The sequence below is a fragment of the Calypte anna genome, chromosome 20 (assembly GCF_003957555.1).
Source record: "Calypte anna isolate BGI_N300 chromosome 20, bCalAnn1_v1.p, whole genome shotgun sequence".
Classification (NCBI taxonomy): domain Eukaryota; kingdom Metazoa; phylum Chordata; class Aves; order Apodiformes; family Trochilidae; genus Calypte; species Calypte anna.
The window spans coordinates 6,811,656-6,823,708 of record NC_044265.1 but is presented as its reverse complement, the minus strand read 5'-3'; the positions used below and the strand labels follow the sequence as shown (position 1 = coordinate 6,823,708).

Sequence of the window (12,053 nt, the reverse complement as noted above, 5' to 3'; positions counted from 1 at the left end):
GATGAAAAAATAGAAAAGCAAGCAGTTTGGTGGTGGGGTTTTTTGTTTTGTTTTGTTTGCTTGTTTTTAAATATACAGCCTTTTTTGTTTTCCAGGATGTGACTTAAAATGACTTCTGATTCTGAAGGTCCTCTGAAAAATATGCTGTGCTTGGATGTTTACTAAGGACAAGTAAGTGACTTATTCCATATTTAGACCATAAATATTTGAATACTTAATTTGAAGACGACTTATTTCCTTACAATTTTAAAAGCTGCAGTTTACAAACTATAAATGTAGTTATACAAGACAAATTGGGAGGGAAGAAAGAAGAAAAACAAAACAAAACAACCTTCTGTATATCAGTTGTTTCTGTGGTCAGTCTTAAAAGATTCTTTGCATAGTTTCAAGAATGCTTTGAGTCAGAAATTTCACTGGAAAGCTCTCATACTTTTTATATATGTATATTTGAGGGAATTGGAAGTTTGAAATAACAGATTTTCACTAAGAACACTGAATTGCTGAATGGAATATCCTCTGCTTTTTATATCAGACACAATTTAAATATTTGGGGCTTTTCTTAGTGTAAACCAGTTAACAGGGAACACTAAGAGCCAACGTATGCTTTTTCCTTAGTGAATTTTTCAAACAGGAAGTCAGCTCAGGGGGGAAGAACTTCCAAGCATTGCAAGATATACCATGTTTATATATACTTAGTATAGGGAAAAAAAGGTGTTTTCATGGGACCAAAGGAATGCTAAAAATGTTTTTATGCAAATAATATGATTTTTAAATAGTATGAATATGTTATAAATCAGTGCTATATAGTTCTGCTTTGTGGGTTTTGGTTTTCTCTGTGTTCAAACACTTCAGCTAAATGAATACAAAACCTAAACTGAAGCATCTGTTATTGAAGTATTTGAGTCTCTGCTAGGACAGAAGCTTCCCAGTTGCCATGTCCTGTTTGGTGGATAGGTCTTTCACCTACAGCTGCTGGGAATGTGGTCAAGGGTTGATAATGCTTGAGTTGGAGATGGAAACCAGTGTCTTGACAGACAAACTACCAGAAAGTGGTCTAATGAACACTGTTACCGAAGCACCTTCCCAGTTTGTGTGAGGGTGAGATGAGTAAGACCAGGAAAGAAACTATTGAATCCATCTGAAAACTTCCTGCTTGCTGTGCTTGGTATTTCTAGGTGTCCTTGTGACTTGAATGCTCTCTAGGAAATGGCTTTAGGAACTTTATTGATTTCAGACATACTGTATTGTTGGTGTGTGCAGCCTTTTCTTGGAAGTGCAGGGCAGAATTTTAGAGATTATTAAAAAAAAAAAAAATCCCGTTAAAATATTGAAACTTTGACAAGTGGAAAGCACTGGTCCTAAATTCTGATGTTTTTAAATCCTATGTTTTGGTTTGGAAAGCTATACTCAGATTGTTGCAGGGGGTGGATTAATAATTATGAGAACTTGTGCAAAACCCAGTACTATTTTAACAATCTGTCTATGGTTTTCACTGAGGAATAGCTGAACTGGCATGAAAAGTATGTAGTACATTGCAAAGGACATAGATGTATGCACCTTTAAAAAGGGTTTCTTAATTTTCTTGTTTTCTTGTTTCAATAAGGGGGGAAAATTCTGGAAAATTTATGATTATATCTGAAACAATAAATCAAATGGTAATGCACAACTAGTGCTTAGTATTTGAAAATAAACATGAAAGCTGGTAACTTTTTCTCAAAATTTTGCTGCCATTGACTCCATATCACACGTAGAATTAGGAACATATATATTAGTTCATTACTGCTGCAACCAATGGAATTAGACAATGTCTTGCTTTGAAAACTTTGAACTATCTCTTTGGTTATCTTGTTTTTTCTCAAATTTCCTTTAAGTGTAAACTTTGTAGGTCTGAGCATATTTACTTCCAATCAGCTTTAACATTTTCTATTTCATACAAATGTGTGGCTTTCTAAATTATTTGGCAAGAACTATGGCTTTGTTTTTCCAAACAATATGGAAAATCATATTGGACAGGACAAAGTGTGGCTTGTGTCATCTGTTTTCAATTGCTAAATGAAGTGTAGCATAGAATGCTTTTATTTCACAAAATTTTTGATGAAAATGACAGAAATATTCCAATACAGTGGAGTAACATAAGTACTTCCATTTGGAGATTAAGATTAGTTACTGATGCTGATGACCTCACACTAGGAAACATTTAAATATTGTTTTATATATATTGGAATTATTGTTCACCTGGCTTTAAAATATGACGTTCTGAAAGAATTCTTCTTATGCATTATATAAACTAGATAAATTTTAGAAACCTCTTTATCACTGGATAGAATTTATATTCAGCATTTCTTTGTATTTATGTGTAATCAGTGTGGTATAGCTTCTTGTATTTTAAGGAAATACTTGCATACAAGTTCATTAAAAAGTGCATAATAGTGTGGTAGTGATTGGTGAAACTCACAGTACAGTCCCACTGTCAGTCATCCTTCCATGCAATAAGTCTGCCATCCACTTTTTGATCTCGTACACACAACTTTGAAGAAAAACAGAACAATAATGAGATTTTTCATGGAAGTTGTTGCTGTTATGTGTTTCTGTTATTCTGAGTAAAAATAATATATGGTACATTAATTTCTGTGTTTTGGGTAATTTGTATGGATGTAAAATTTAACATAATTCCTTATATTTGCCAGGTTTTGTGTGATAACTGAGCTGTTCATTGAGTCAAATTAAGCTAGTTTTTAGATTTAACTACTCAATGAATTTCACTATGTAGACTTTTCTTGAAAAAATTGTTTTGGTTAGGTAGATAGCACTGTGCAGTAAAACTAGCAGAAGAGCCTTTCTAGCCTGCATTATAGGTTTATGAGCCAGAAATATTGCTCCTGCCTGTTAGCTCTGCAAGGAAGTTTACAAAGATGGCTGTATTAGAGTTGTTTTGCTTTTAGTAGTTAAATTGCATCAAATTTGTAACTTTTGAAACCTGTGTTTCAGAGCTGTCTTTTGAAATAACTACTAAGACCAGGAAAACCTTAAAACCAAAATTATTCTTGGAAAATCTTTCTTGCCCATTAGAACTTAAAGGCTCATATTCAATGCATAAATATATCACCTGGTGCTCTTTAACTGGTGATTCCTCTTATTATTAACTCACTGAATAATGGCTTCTTTAGCTAATGTTTCCTGCAGCAGGGAGATTAGTTTGACTTAATAATTTGTGCTGTAAATGCATCTGTATTGGGAAGAAGCTTCTGTAATTTCCTTAGCTAAGCAGTTTCAGAGTTGTTCTAGGTATTGCATGCCTTCTCAGCTTGTACTGATACTCCTAAGGAAAGGAAAATACATGTGGAGGAGCTCATCAGCTTCAGACCTGAGGGAAACAGCCTACACGAATTGGGTAATTTTTCCTTCCTTCTCCAAGCTTCTATATTTAGGCTTGAAGGTTTTCCTAAATAGAAGAAGGGTTGTATTCTCAGATATGTATCATATTTTTGAGACAAAACATAGTAATTTTGGTTTTCTATTTAATTCTGCTGTGAGTTAGCTGTGAGGAGAGGTCAGGTAGATCTGAAACCAGAAATGATGTTTCCATTCTAAATAATTTAATGCAACCCTGCTACCTGCAAAATTACATTCTGGTGAATTGTCTGTCCTAGATCAAATTTTCAGCTATTTAATGTGTTTTAAATCTTTCCTCTAAAATAGAATTTTCTTCTGGCTTCTGACATACTTAGCATGCCCACACCCTTCCTGAGCCTATCCCTAAGTCTTTTATTTTAAGCTCTTCCTTTCTCTTTCCGCAGTAGCTCTTAACCCTGCAGCTCAGTACTCTGCCTGTGAATGCAGTTGCAGGGAAGCACCAGCCCTGGAGTGTGTGTGGCTGTCACCTGCAGAATGACTGCAGAGCTGAGCCTTGGCCGAGAGCTCTGGGGCCGTGGGACCTGATGAGTTTTATGTTCTGTTGATCGTCAGCTTCAGATAATCAGCTGCTTTTTGGATGATCGTAACGTCTTTATATAATCTGCTTTTGAAACGGCTTACTTGTTCAGATGAGTAGGTTTCATTCAGCTACTTAATTGAAGAAAATCTTACCCCTGCAGTTATTCAGAGCTAGACTGTCATCTAGTGGCATGATAGTTTATTTCTTTTGAACTTCACATGGGATGGGCCACTATAAATGTGTTTGAGGGATTTTTGCCCTTGAGGAATGTATGATGGGATAGAAGTTTTCAGGCTTGATCTTCCATCTCTCTGTATATTGGTCTTGTCTTATTAATCGTGGCTTTATATCAAATATAGGGAAGTAAAACCAGCTTCATATCTGTGCAGTCCATGACCATAGTTACAGGGTTGGGCATCTTATGTAATTATGTTAAATGCAAAATTATGTTTTACTGTGGTTTTTAATTTTGTTGTGATGTGAAAAGTATATTATCCTTCATCTTCTAATTCATATCAATTGAGATGAAGATTTCTTATAACTTCATGTTAAGTATTGTATGATTTGCTTAGTTCCAAGGAGAACTGGTGCTTTAAAGAAATGCCATTTTACTTCTGAGTTTTGTACATGTGCCAGAGTAATCCAGAGTTTGCTTCTCAGTGCAGCCAGCAGGCCTCTGTCCTGCCTCATTTCAAAGGTTTGTACTGCTCTAAAAAGAATGTCCTTTTAAATTCTCCACCCATAGCTAACATCCTGCAATAACAGTATCAGCTATTGCAAGCAACACCCGGCTGCTTCATGCGAATACCTTCTCTGTGTTTGCCCATTCAGTTTGGATTTTAGAAAGAACTAAAGCAGTTCCTAGGGATTTTGTCATTCTAGGCCATTTTTTTAAATGACTGTTGTAAAGGTGGGTTTTGCTTGTGAGAACCTCTGTGAACTTTTTCTTTTCTTGAAAAATTTCTTACTATCAAGGTTACATGTTATAGAAAAGTCTATCTGTCTTACCTAAACGTTTAAGAGCAGTTACTGTTGTTGCTGTGTTGGGTAAAGAATGATACAGTACCAGCTTGGAAGGGACATCAAGGATCATCCAGTCCAATTTTTCTTGGCAAAAGAAATGCAACCTGAACTGGACTGCAGGAAATTAAATGTACAATAACTTTGGAAATGTCTGTGAAAAGGATAAGACAATGCTAATCTCTTAACTGCCCAGATGTGTCTTGTTGCCAATGTGGTACAAAAAACCAAAATACAAATTGTTAGATTTTTTTTAATAGTTCTAATTATGTTCTAAAATCCTCCAGCTACATAAATAGGTCAATTAAAAAGTTGTTATTTCTCCCTCAGCATGTCATTGATTGTAGTGTAGCAGGATCTGATGTAGGTGTCTCCTTGGTGACTGCTGTGTTCCTTTTTCCTCTTGGGGACTGAGGGGAGATGAGTGTCATGGATATATGTATAATCTTCCAGGATTTTTTAACATAGCCAGGCCTTAACAAAAGCAACCTATTATTTTATTGGATTATGGCCCAATCTTTGCTGCAGAAGCAATAGAATTGAAAGAGTTCTCAAGTCTTTGATTCCCCTGTTCTCAACTTTTTACAGAACAGTTCATTTTAGAAGGTTTAGCAAGAGACACAAAGCTAAAACTCATGTAACCTGTTGAGTTAGGGGTGGTAGTAGTAGTGATCTGTTGGCTTTATACTGAGCCAAATGTGGAACTCATTCAAGCATCACCTAAGGTTGACAGTTATTTGTGGCTACTGTGTCTAGATTACATGGAAAAAAAGCATGCAGAAAAGGAAATTTTATTCAACATTTCTGTGGTTTTAGTGTTCTGGTCACCCATCCTTCATTGCTTTACAGTATCACTTGCCTTTTTCTTTAATGGTATCTAACTTTATCCTTGACATTTAAGTATATTTAGCATATCATAATTTACCTCTTTCTTTTCAAGTTACCTAGACACACATTAGAACACTGAGTATCTTTTTATTTTCAGAGAAATTAGAACTATATTGTAGTCCTAGTACTAGGGTGCAAAGCTTTAGACTTCTCTGAACCAAATTATGTGCATTTTTCAACATTTTCTTGCTAACATTGATACAAAGCTTTGTAAAAGCGCATACAGTAAAAATACTGACTCATAAGTCTAAGAAACAACATATCTGAATAAGTTATCTGAATTTTAAATTATTGAGACGTTCATTGGCAATTCTTCTTTTATTGCATTTAGTTGCTGATGTGTGGTCAAGATGAGCGGATTAGGAGAAAACTCCTTGGATAGCTTGACCAATGAGTCAAGGAAACGCAAGCCATTGCCCTGTGACACACCAGGTGCAAGGTAGGTTTCTATGGATTTCTACAGCAGAGTAATTACAGGGAGGAATTTTTGGATGGTAATTTTCTCATATCCTCTTAAGATCAATTTGTACTTAGAATTCTTTAAAAAAAAAAGCCCACAAATCTCAAATCAAGCAACAATGTAACAAAACACCCCCCCCACCTATCCCTCTTCAGTGTTTGCTAGAAGAATACCAGCCTCCTAGGTTTAATAGGTGTGTGTATGTTAGATATATAGAGATATATATGTAAAAATATATATGTAAAAATATGAAATTATGTTTTTGTCTCCTAGTCTGACCTGCAGTGGTGAGAAGCGTCGGCGTGAGCAGGAAAGCAAATACATTGAGGAACTGGCTGAACTGATATCTGCTAATCTGAGTGACATTGACAATTTCAATGTCAAACCAGACAAATGTGCTATTTTGAAAGAAACTGTGAGACAGATTCGACAGATAAAAGAACAAGGTATAGTTCCCCACTAAACCTTAATAAATCATTTCATTTCCTTGTGGTTCCTTTTCCAGAGCAGTAGTTACTTGGGAAATTGAGTAGTATTTTTCATAATAGTAGGTAACGAAGAAAGTCTTCGGACTTTTGACTTGAACCAAGCCTTTGGTATCCTTAAATAATTTTATATTTAAAACCAAGTAAATATTTACCATCACTTGTTTTTTAATGGGAGTCGGGGCTTTAAAACTTTATATGCCCTTTCTTGCCAGTCTCCTGAAAATACTAGGAAAGCTTGAAATAGTCCACAGAGAAACTAAAACCAGGTGATACTGTATCATCAGCTGGTACAGTATACCAAATACACACTGGCATGAAGGATACTGTTGTCTTCCACATAAAGATGCTTTATACTTAAAAAGTCTTAAATGAATTGAAATTATTAAAATACACCTAGTTTCTAATGGGTCACTCTTCCAATTAGCTATATTAATTTTTATTGTTATTCTTCCCTGTGATGTTTCTGTGAGCTTTGCTTTCTTGTACTGTTTAACACATGCTTCCTAAATGGTTAAGTTTCAGATTCCAATATATTAAAAATGCATTTGGCTTGAGATCAAATAGTTAAAAATCGCAGTGGGGGGAGAAAATAGCAGAGCATCAAATTTTGGTAGTTATTGTCAGCTAGTGTAAATGTAACTGGAGTTTTTATTTATTGGACAGGTATATTTGGATTCTTAAAATATTTTATTATACACACATGCATATGCATACTTACATATGCACACATATATTGACACAAGCCCAAGTCTTTCTGTGGAACAATGGTAAAGATATCTGAAAAGTGTGACCAACGATGATGATATGATCAAAACAAAACCAGGAGAGATGTATAATGAGTGTGTTTGATGAGCACTGAGAAATGGAAAGCATAGATTCATCAAACAAGTGATTCCAAAAGCAGCAGAAAAAATATTGTTCACAAAACAAGTTGATCCAACTTTAATTGCCAATTCATTTCTGTAAGCAAATGGCTTGGCATTATGTAGCTATGACTTGTTTCTGGTCTTAACCAACTAACAATATATGAGACTTCCCCTCTTATCTGTGCATTTTTTTGCCTTGACTCACAGACTTCCTAGAATCTGGCTTGTAGTATTAAAATTTGGTCATCATATGAAATGAAATGAAATGTTGCTTTACTGAAGTGTATTTTTTGGGTTTCAGGAAAAGCAGTTTCTAATGATGATGATGTTCAGAAAGCTGATGTATCTTCTACAGGTCAAGGAGTTATTGATAAGGATTCATTGGGACCTCTTTTATTACAGGCAAGTACAAATTAGGCTGTAGTAAATCCCTGTGGAAACAAATACTTAAAGCAGGTGAAAATATTACAATAAAGCTTGCAATCGTATAGGTATAAGTAGTATGCACTAGCTACACAGAACTATGTTTGAAAGGGACATTTTTGGTGAAATTCTCTGCAGAAGGAAAGAGAATAGCATTTGACTTTTTTCATATTATTGTGCTTTACTTTGCCCTGCAGTCATTAGCCCATCATGACTAAACACAGCCTAGTAATACAAGGAATATTTTGCTTATCTCAGAGGATAGGCACTGAAATAAATGGATGAGGTTTTGCAAAGACTAGAGGTTTGTGATATGTGTTGGGGTTTTTGTTTTTAAATTGTGAAGTCTTTTAAAGAAGTGTTGCCATCACGTAAAGTAACCTAAGAATAATTATATATAAAAAGAAACATAACAGATACTATTTCTTTATGTGTAGAAAACCAATCCCATATTTACGAGTCCATTAAAAAGCACTTTTAAACCTTAGCTGTTTTACATATATATTGAATGTTCCTTTCAGTCAAGAAGATACAGCTTTTTAAGATACAAATAGACCCTCTTATCTTGTCATTCACTGGTGAAAATATCTTCATGTCTTACTGTTTGTTTCTACTGAATTTCTTCTTGTTCCCATTTGCCAGCTTTTGAAATAATGTTCCAAATTCATTATGTTGTGTTCAAATAATGCAAGAATGAAACAAGAAGGGTGGTTATCACTGAGGAAGAGCTCAATAGAATAACAAAGTATCAGACTAATTTTTAATATTGAAATAATTCCTTACAATTTCCCTCAGAGAAAAATTTAAAGCTTCAGCTCTACTCTTGAAAAGAAATTATGTATTGTAACTTGACATTTATCATCCACATAGTTTTAAAACTTAATTATGTTCAGAATTAGGCTGTGTCTCTTACATAATGTCATGTCAATATTTAGGCATTGGACGGTTTCCTGTTTGTGGTAAATCGAGATGGGAACATTGTATTTGTGTCAGAAAATGTCACACAGTATCTGCAATATAAGCAAGAAGATTTGGTTAATACAAGTGTCTATGGTATCCTGCATGAAGAGGACCGGAAGGACTTCCTTAAAAACTTACCAAAATCTTCAGGTAATAAAAGCTGACTTATTGCACTGTTACCATGTTAGCTGTAAATAATCAGAGAAGAAAAAATCAACCTGAATAGACAGCCTTTCAAAATAAAATACTTATGCAAAGAATATTTGACTAAGCACTTGAAAAGTATTAAAGCACACCACCAGAAATGTGATGGAAATTCACACTTTACTTCAGCCTTTGCAATTTTTTTAACTTAAAACATGGATGCTAGAGGAGCACATTGACTAAAGCCACAAGACTAGCTGTGAGGGAACTGCTTGTATATTAAATATGTGAATGACTTTTCATCTCTCCTTCAAGTGACTGAATATGTCATGTAAGGGAAAGAGGTTTTTTTTTTAATTGGTTCTCAAAACTGCTATTCCCAACATGCAAAATGAGAAAACACATTAAAATATTTTCTTAATCTCTCTAGTCTAGGAACAAGGTATCTAAATTAAAAAAATGGTTATGAGTTGATATTATTGACAATCTTAACTGTGTTCTTTTAAGTTAATGGAGTTGCTTGGACCAGTGAAACACCTCGACAGAAGAGCCATACATTTAATTGTCGAATGATGGTGAAAACCTCTCATGATCTTTTGGAAGATGTAGGCAGCCACCAGGACACACGTCAAAGATATGAAACAATGCAATGCTTTGCTTTATCTCAGCCAAGAGCTATGATGGAAGAGGGGGAAGGTAGGAAATTCTGTGTAATTACTGTATACAGAAGAAGTCTCCCAGTAAAGCTTTTTATTATTTAGTACGTGTTATAAGATCTGTAGTTTCTCCAGTTCATTTTTCAGTAAGTAGGAACAGAATGCAAAATCTTAAATTCTTATTGTTTATGCTTCTATTTTAACACTGAAGGATGCTTCAGCTATTTTATTAGATGCTTTAATAGAATAAAACAGGGGAGACATTAAGGAAGAAACATTCTTCTTTAAATACAGATTTACAGTCCTGCATGATTTGTGTGGCACGTCGCATCACAACTGCAGAAAGGGTATTTCCAACAAATCCAGAGAGCTTTATTACAAGACATGATCTTTCAGGTAAGAAATGAAGCCAAGATGAAGGTAAGAAGGTTTGTTTTGTTTCGGTTTTTGTCTGTGTGATCTTACTTTACATAAATCAATTATGTAAATAAATGGTGTATCTGTAGTGACTTGCAGAATTCATGCTGAGAATTGCCAACAGGTTTTGCAATATACTTCTGTTGGCAGTGGGGTATAATAACAACAACTGTGGGATGCATTTTCTGTCTCTATGTTAGTGTGCTATTTGGCAGCTTGATATAAAGCAGTATTTGTGTTTTAACTTGGCAGCATCTCAAATGGTTGTTGCTGTGCTTTCCTTTATATGTAAGAAAGATATTAAATCATAAGTGAAGGTAGTGAGAGCTCTTTTGAAAGCTTGTGTTTTATACAGTAAGAAAGTTGATGTTTAAAGTGTCTTAGCTGTTGAAATTGAAATACTTGAATAATCCAGATGGGGCTTACTAGTTGCCAATTACAGTTTATGATGTTCATTTGTAGATTATGTTGATCAGCATTTCTGAAAATGCTACTATATATGCATTTTGAATACCTGCAACCATAAACTGAAATCATTCTTCTCCAAAACTCTGGCACTAGCTGTGGGTGCTTGAACTCCTTTTTTAATTATCTAGACCTCTTTCAATATTTATGTTCTACCAAACATCACCATGTTCTCCTATGGCAGATTATTGATAAATGTAACTTCTATGTCCTCAAAATTTGGTGCTTAGGCTGCCAAACAATTAAAATGGGGATATTGGAGACTTCTGAAATGTATTTATCCGAAGGAGTTGGTATAATTGTAAAGAGTTTAACTTTGTGTTTTCTTTCCTGTTACAGGCAAACTTGTCAATATTGATACAAACTCACTGAGGTCTTCTATGAGACCTGGCTTTGAAGATATAATTCGTCGGTGTATTCAGAGGTTCTTGTGCCATAATGATGGGCAGACATGGTCAAACAAACGCCACTATCATGAAGGTAAATATCTTGTGGCAGTCTTGGTTGTCCTGCTTCCCCCAGTGGTTGTGGTTGTGCTTTTTCTGAAGAACAAAAATGCCTAATTCTGCTTGTGTTCATTTGTTTTGTTTTGTTTTAGGTTTTTTTTGTTTGTTTTGTTTTGGTATTTTTTGTTAATTGCTGTGACTAATGTTTGCCCACTGAAGGAGAATGTACTCTTGAGAAGTAGGAATTCTGATTAAAGTTATTTTGTTTCTCTAATGAGTCTATTTTGGTAATTTTCAATCAGATGCATGATCTGGAAGCCTGAAGGAAGCTGTTTTTCCACAGGTGGATATAGCAATGACAGGGACAGCTATATTTCTGAAATGATGGATAATCCTTCACTGTCACTAACTTAGTGTTTTTGTTTAGCATAAGTTTGACTTTCCTATTAATTTAATAAGTTCTTTCTATTGTTAGAGGATAGCTCAATAAAAATGATAACAGTTGTGTTGTTGCTTGTTTTTTGTTCAAGGTATTAGGTTCAAAATATTTTCAATGTTGGAGTGTTATGTGTTTTGTAATGTTAATTTTACAACCTTGAGAGATATAATGAAGTACAGTCAGTGTCTTCAGTGAGAAAGATGATGTTTTCAAAGTTTTCTGAACTCTAGGCTTTTTTCAAGGACTCATAAAATAATTAAAGTAGAGGGGCTACTAAAGAGAAACTCATGCTGGCAGAAAAGGGAGTTTCCACTCAATTGGAAGCTCTTCAACCTAAGTCATTAAATAAATACTAAATTAACAAGAAATTTGGAGGTCAAATGAAAAGCAATGGTTTTCACGATACTTTAATTGAAATCAAACAAAGAAACATAAAATCACTTCATT

The 12,053-nt window shown here is 34.6% G+C and overlaps 1 protein-coding gene across 3 annotated transcripts in view; it reads left to right on the top strand.

Moving 5' to 3' along the window:
- Positions 1 to 12,053, top strand: part of NCOA3 (nuclear receptor coactivator 3) — a 70,555-nt gene that overhangs the window by 46,438 nt on the left and 12,064 nt on the right. For all 3 annotated transcript variants that reach the window (XM_030463408.1, XM_030463406.1, XM_030463407.1), the window contains exons 3-10: positions 96 to 171; positions 6,174 to 6,281; positions 6,576 to 6,748; positions 7,958 to 8,058; positions 9,015 to 9,189; positions 9,691 to 9,879; positions 10,134 to 10,235; positions 11,061 to 11,201. In XM_030463408.1, the coding sequence (XP_030319268.1) occupies positions 6,193 to 6,281; positions 6,576 to 6,748; positions 7,958 to 8,058; positions 9,015 to 9,189; positions 9,691 to 9,879; positions 10,134 to 10,235; positions 11,061 to 11,201 (970 nt within the window). In that variant the 5' untranslated portion in view covers positions 96 to 171; positions 6,174 to 6,192. The remainder of the gene's footprint in view (positions 1 to 95; positions 172 to 6,173; positions 6,282 to 6,575; positions 6,749 to 7,957; positions 8,059 to 9,014; positions 9,190 to 9,690; positions 9,880 to 10,133; positions 10,236 to 11,060; positions 11,202 to 12,053) is intronic.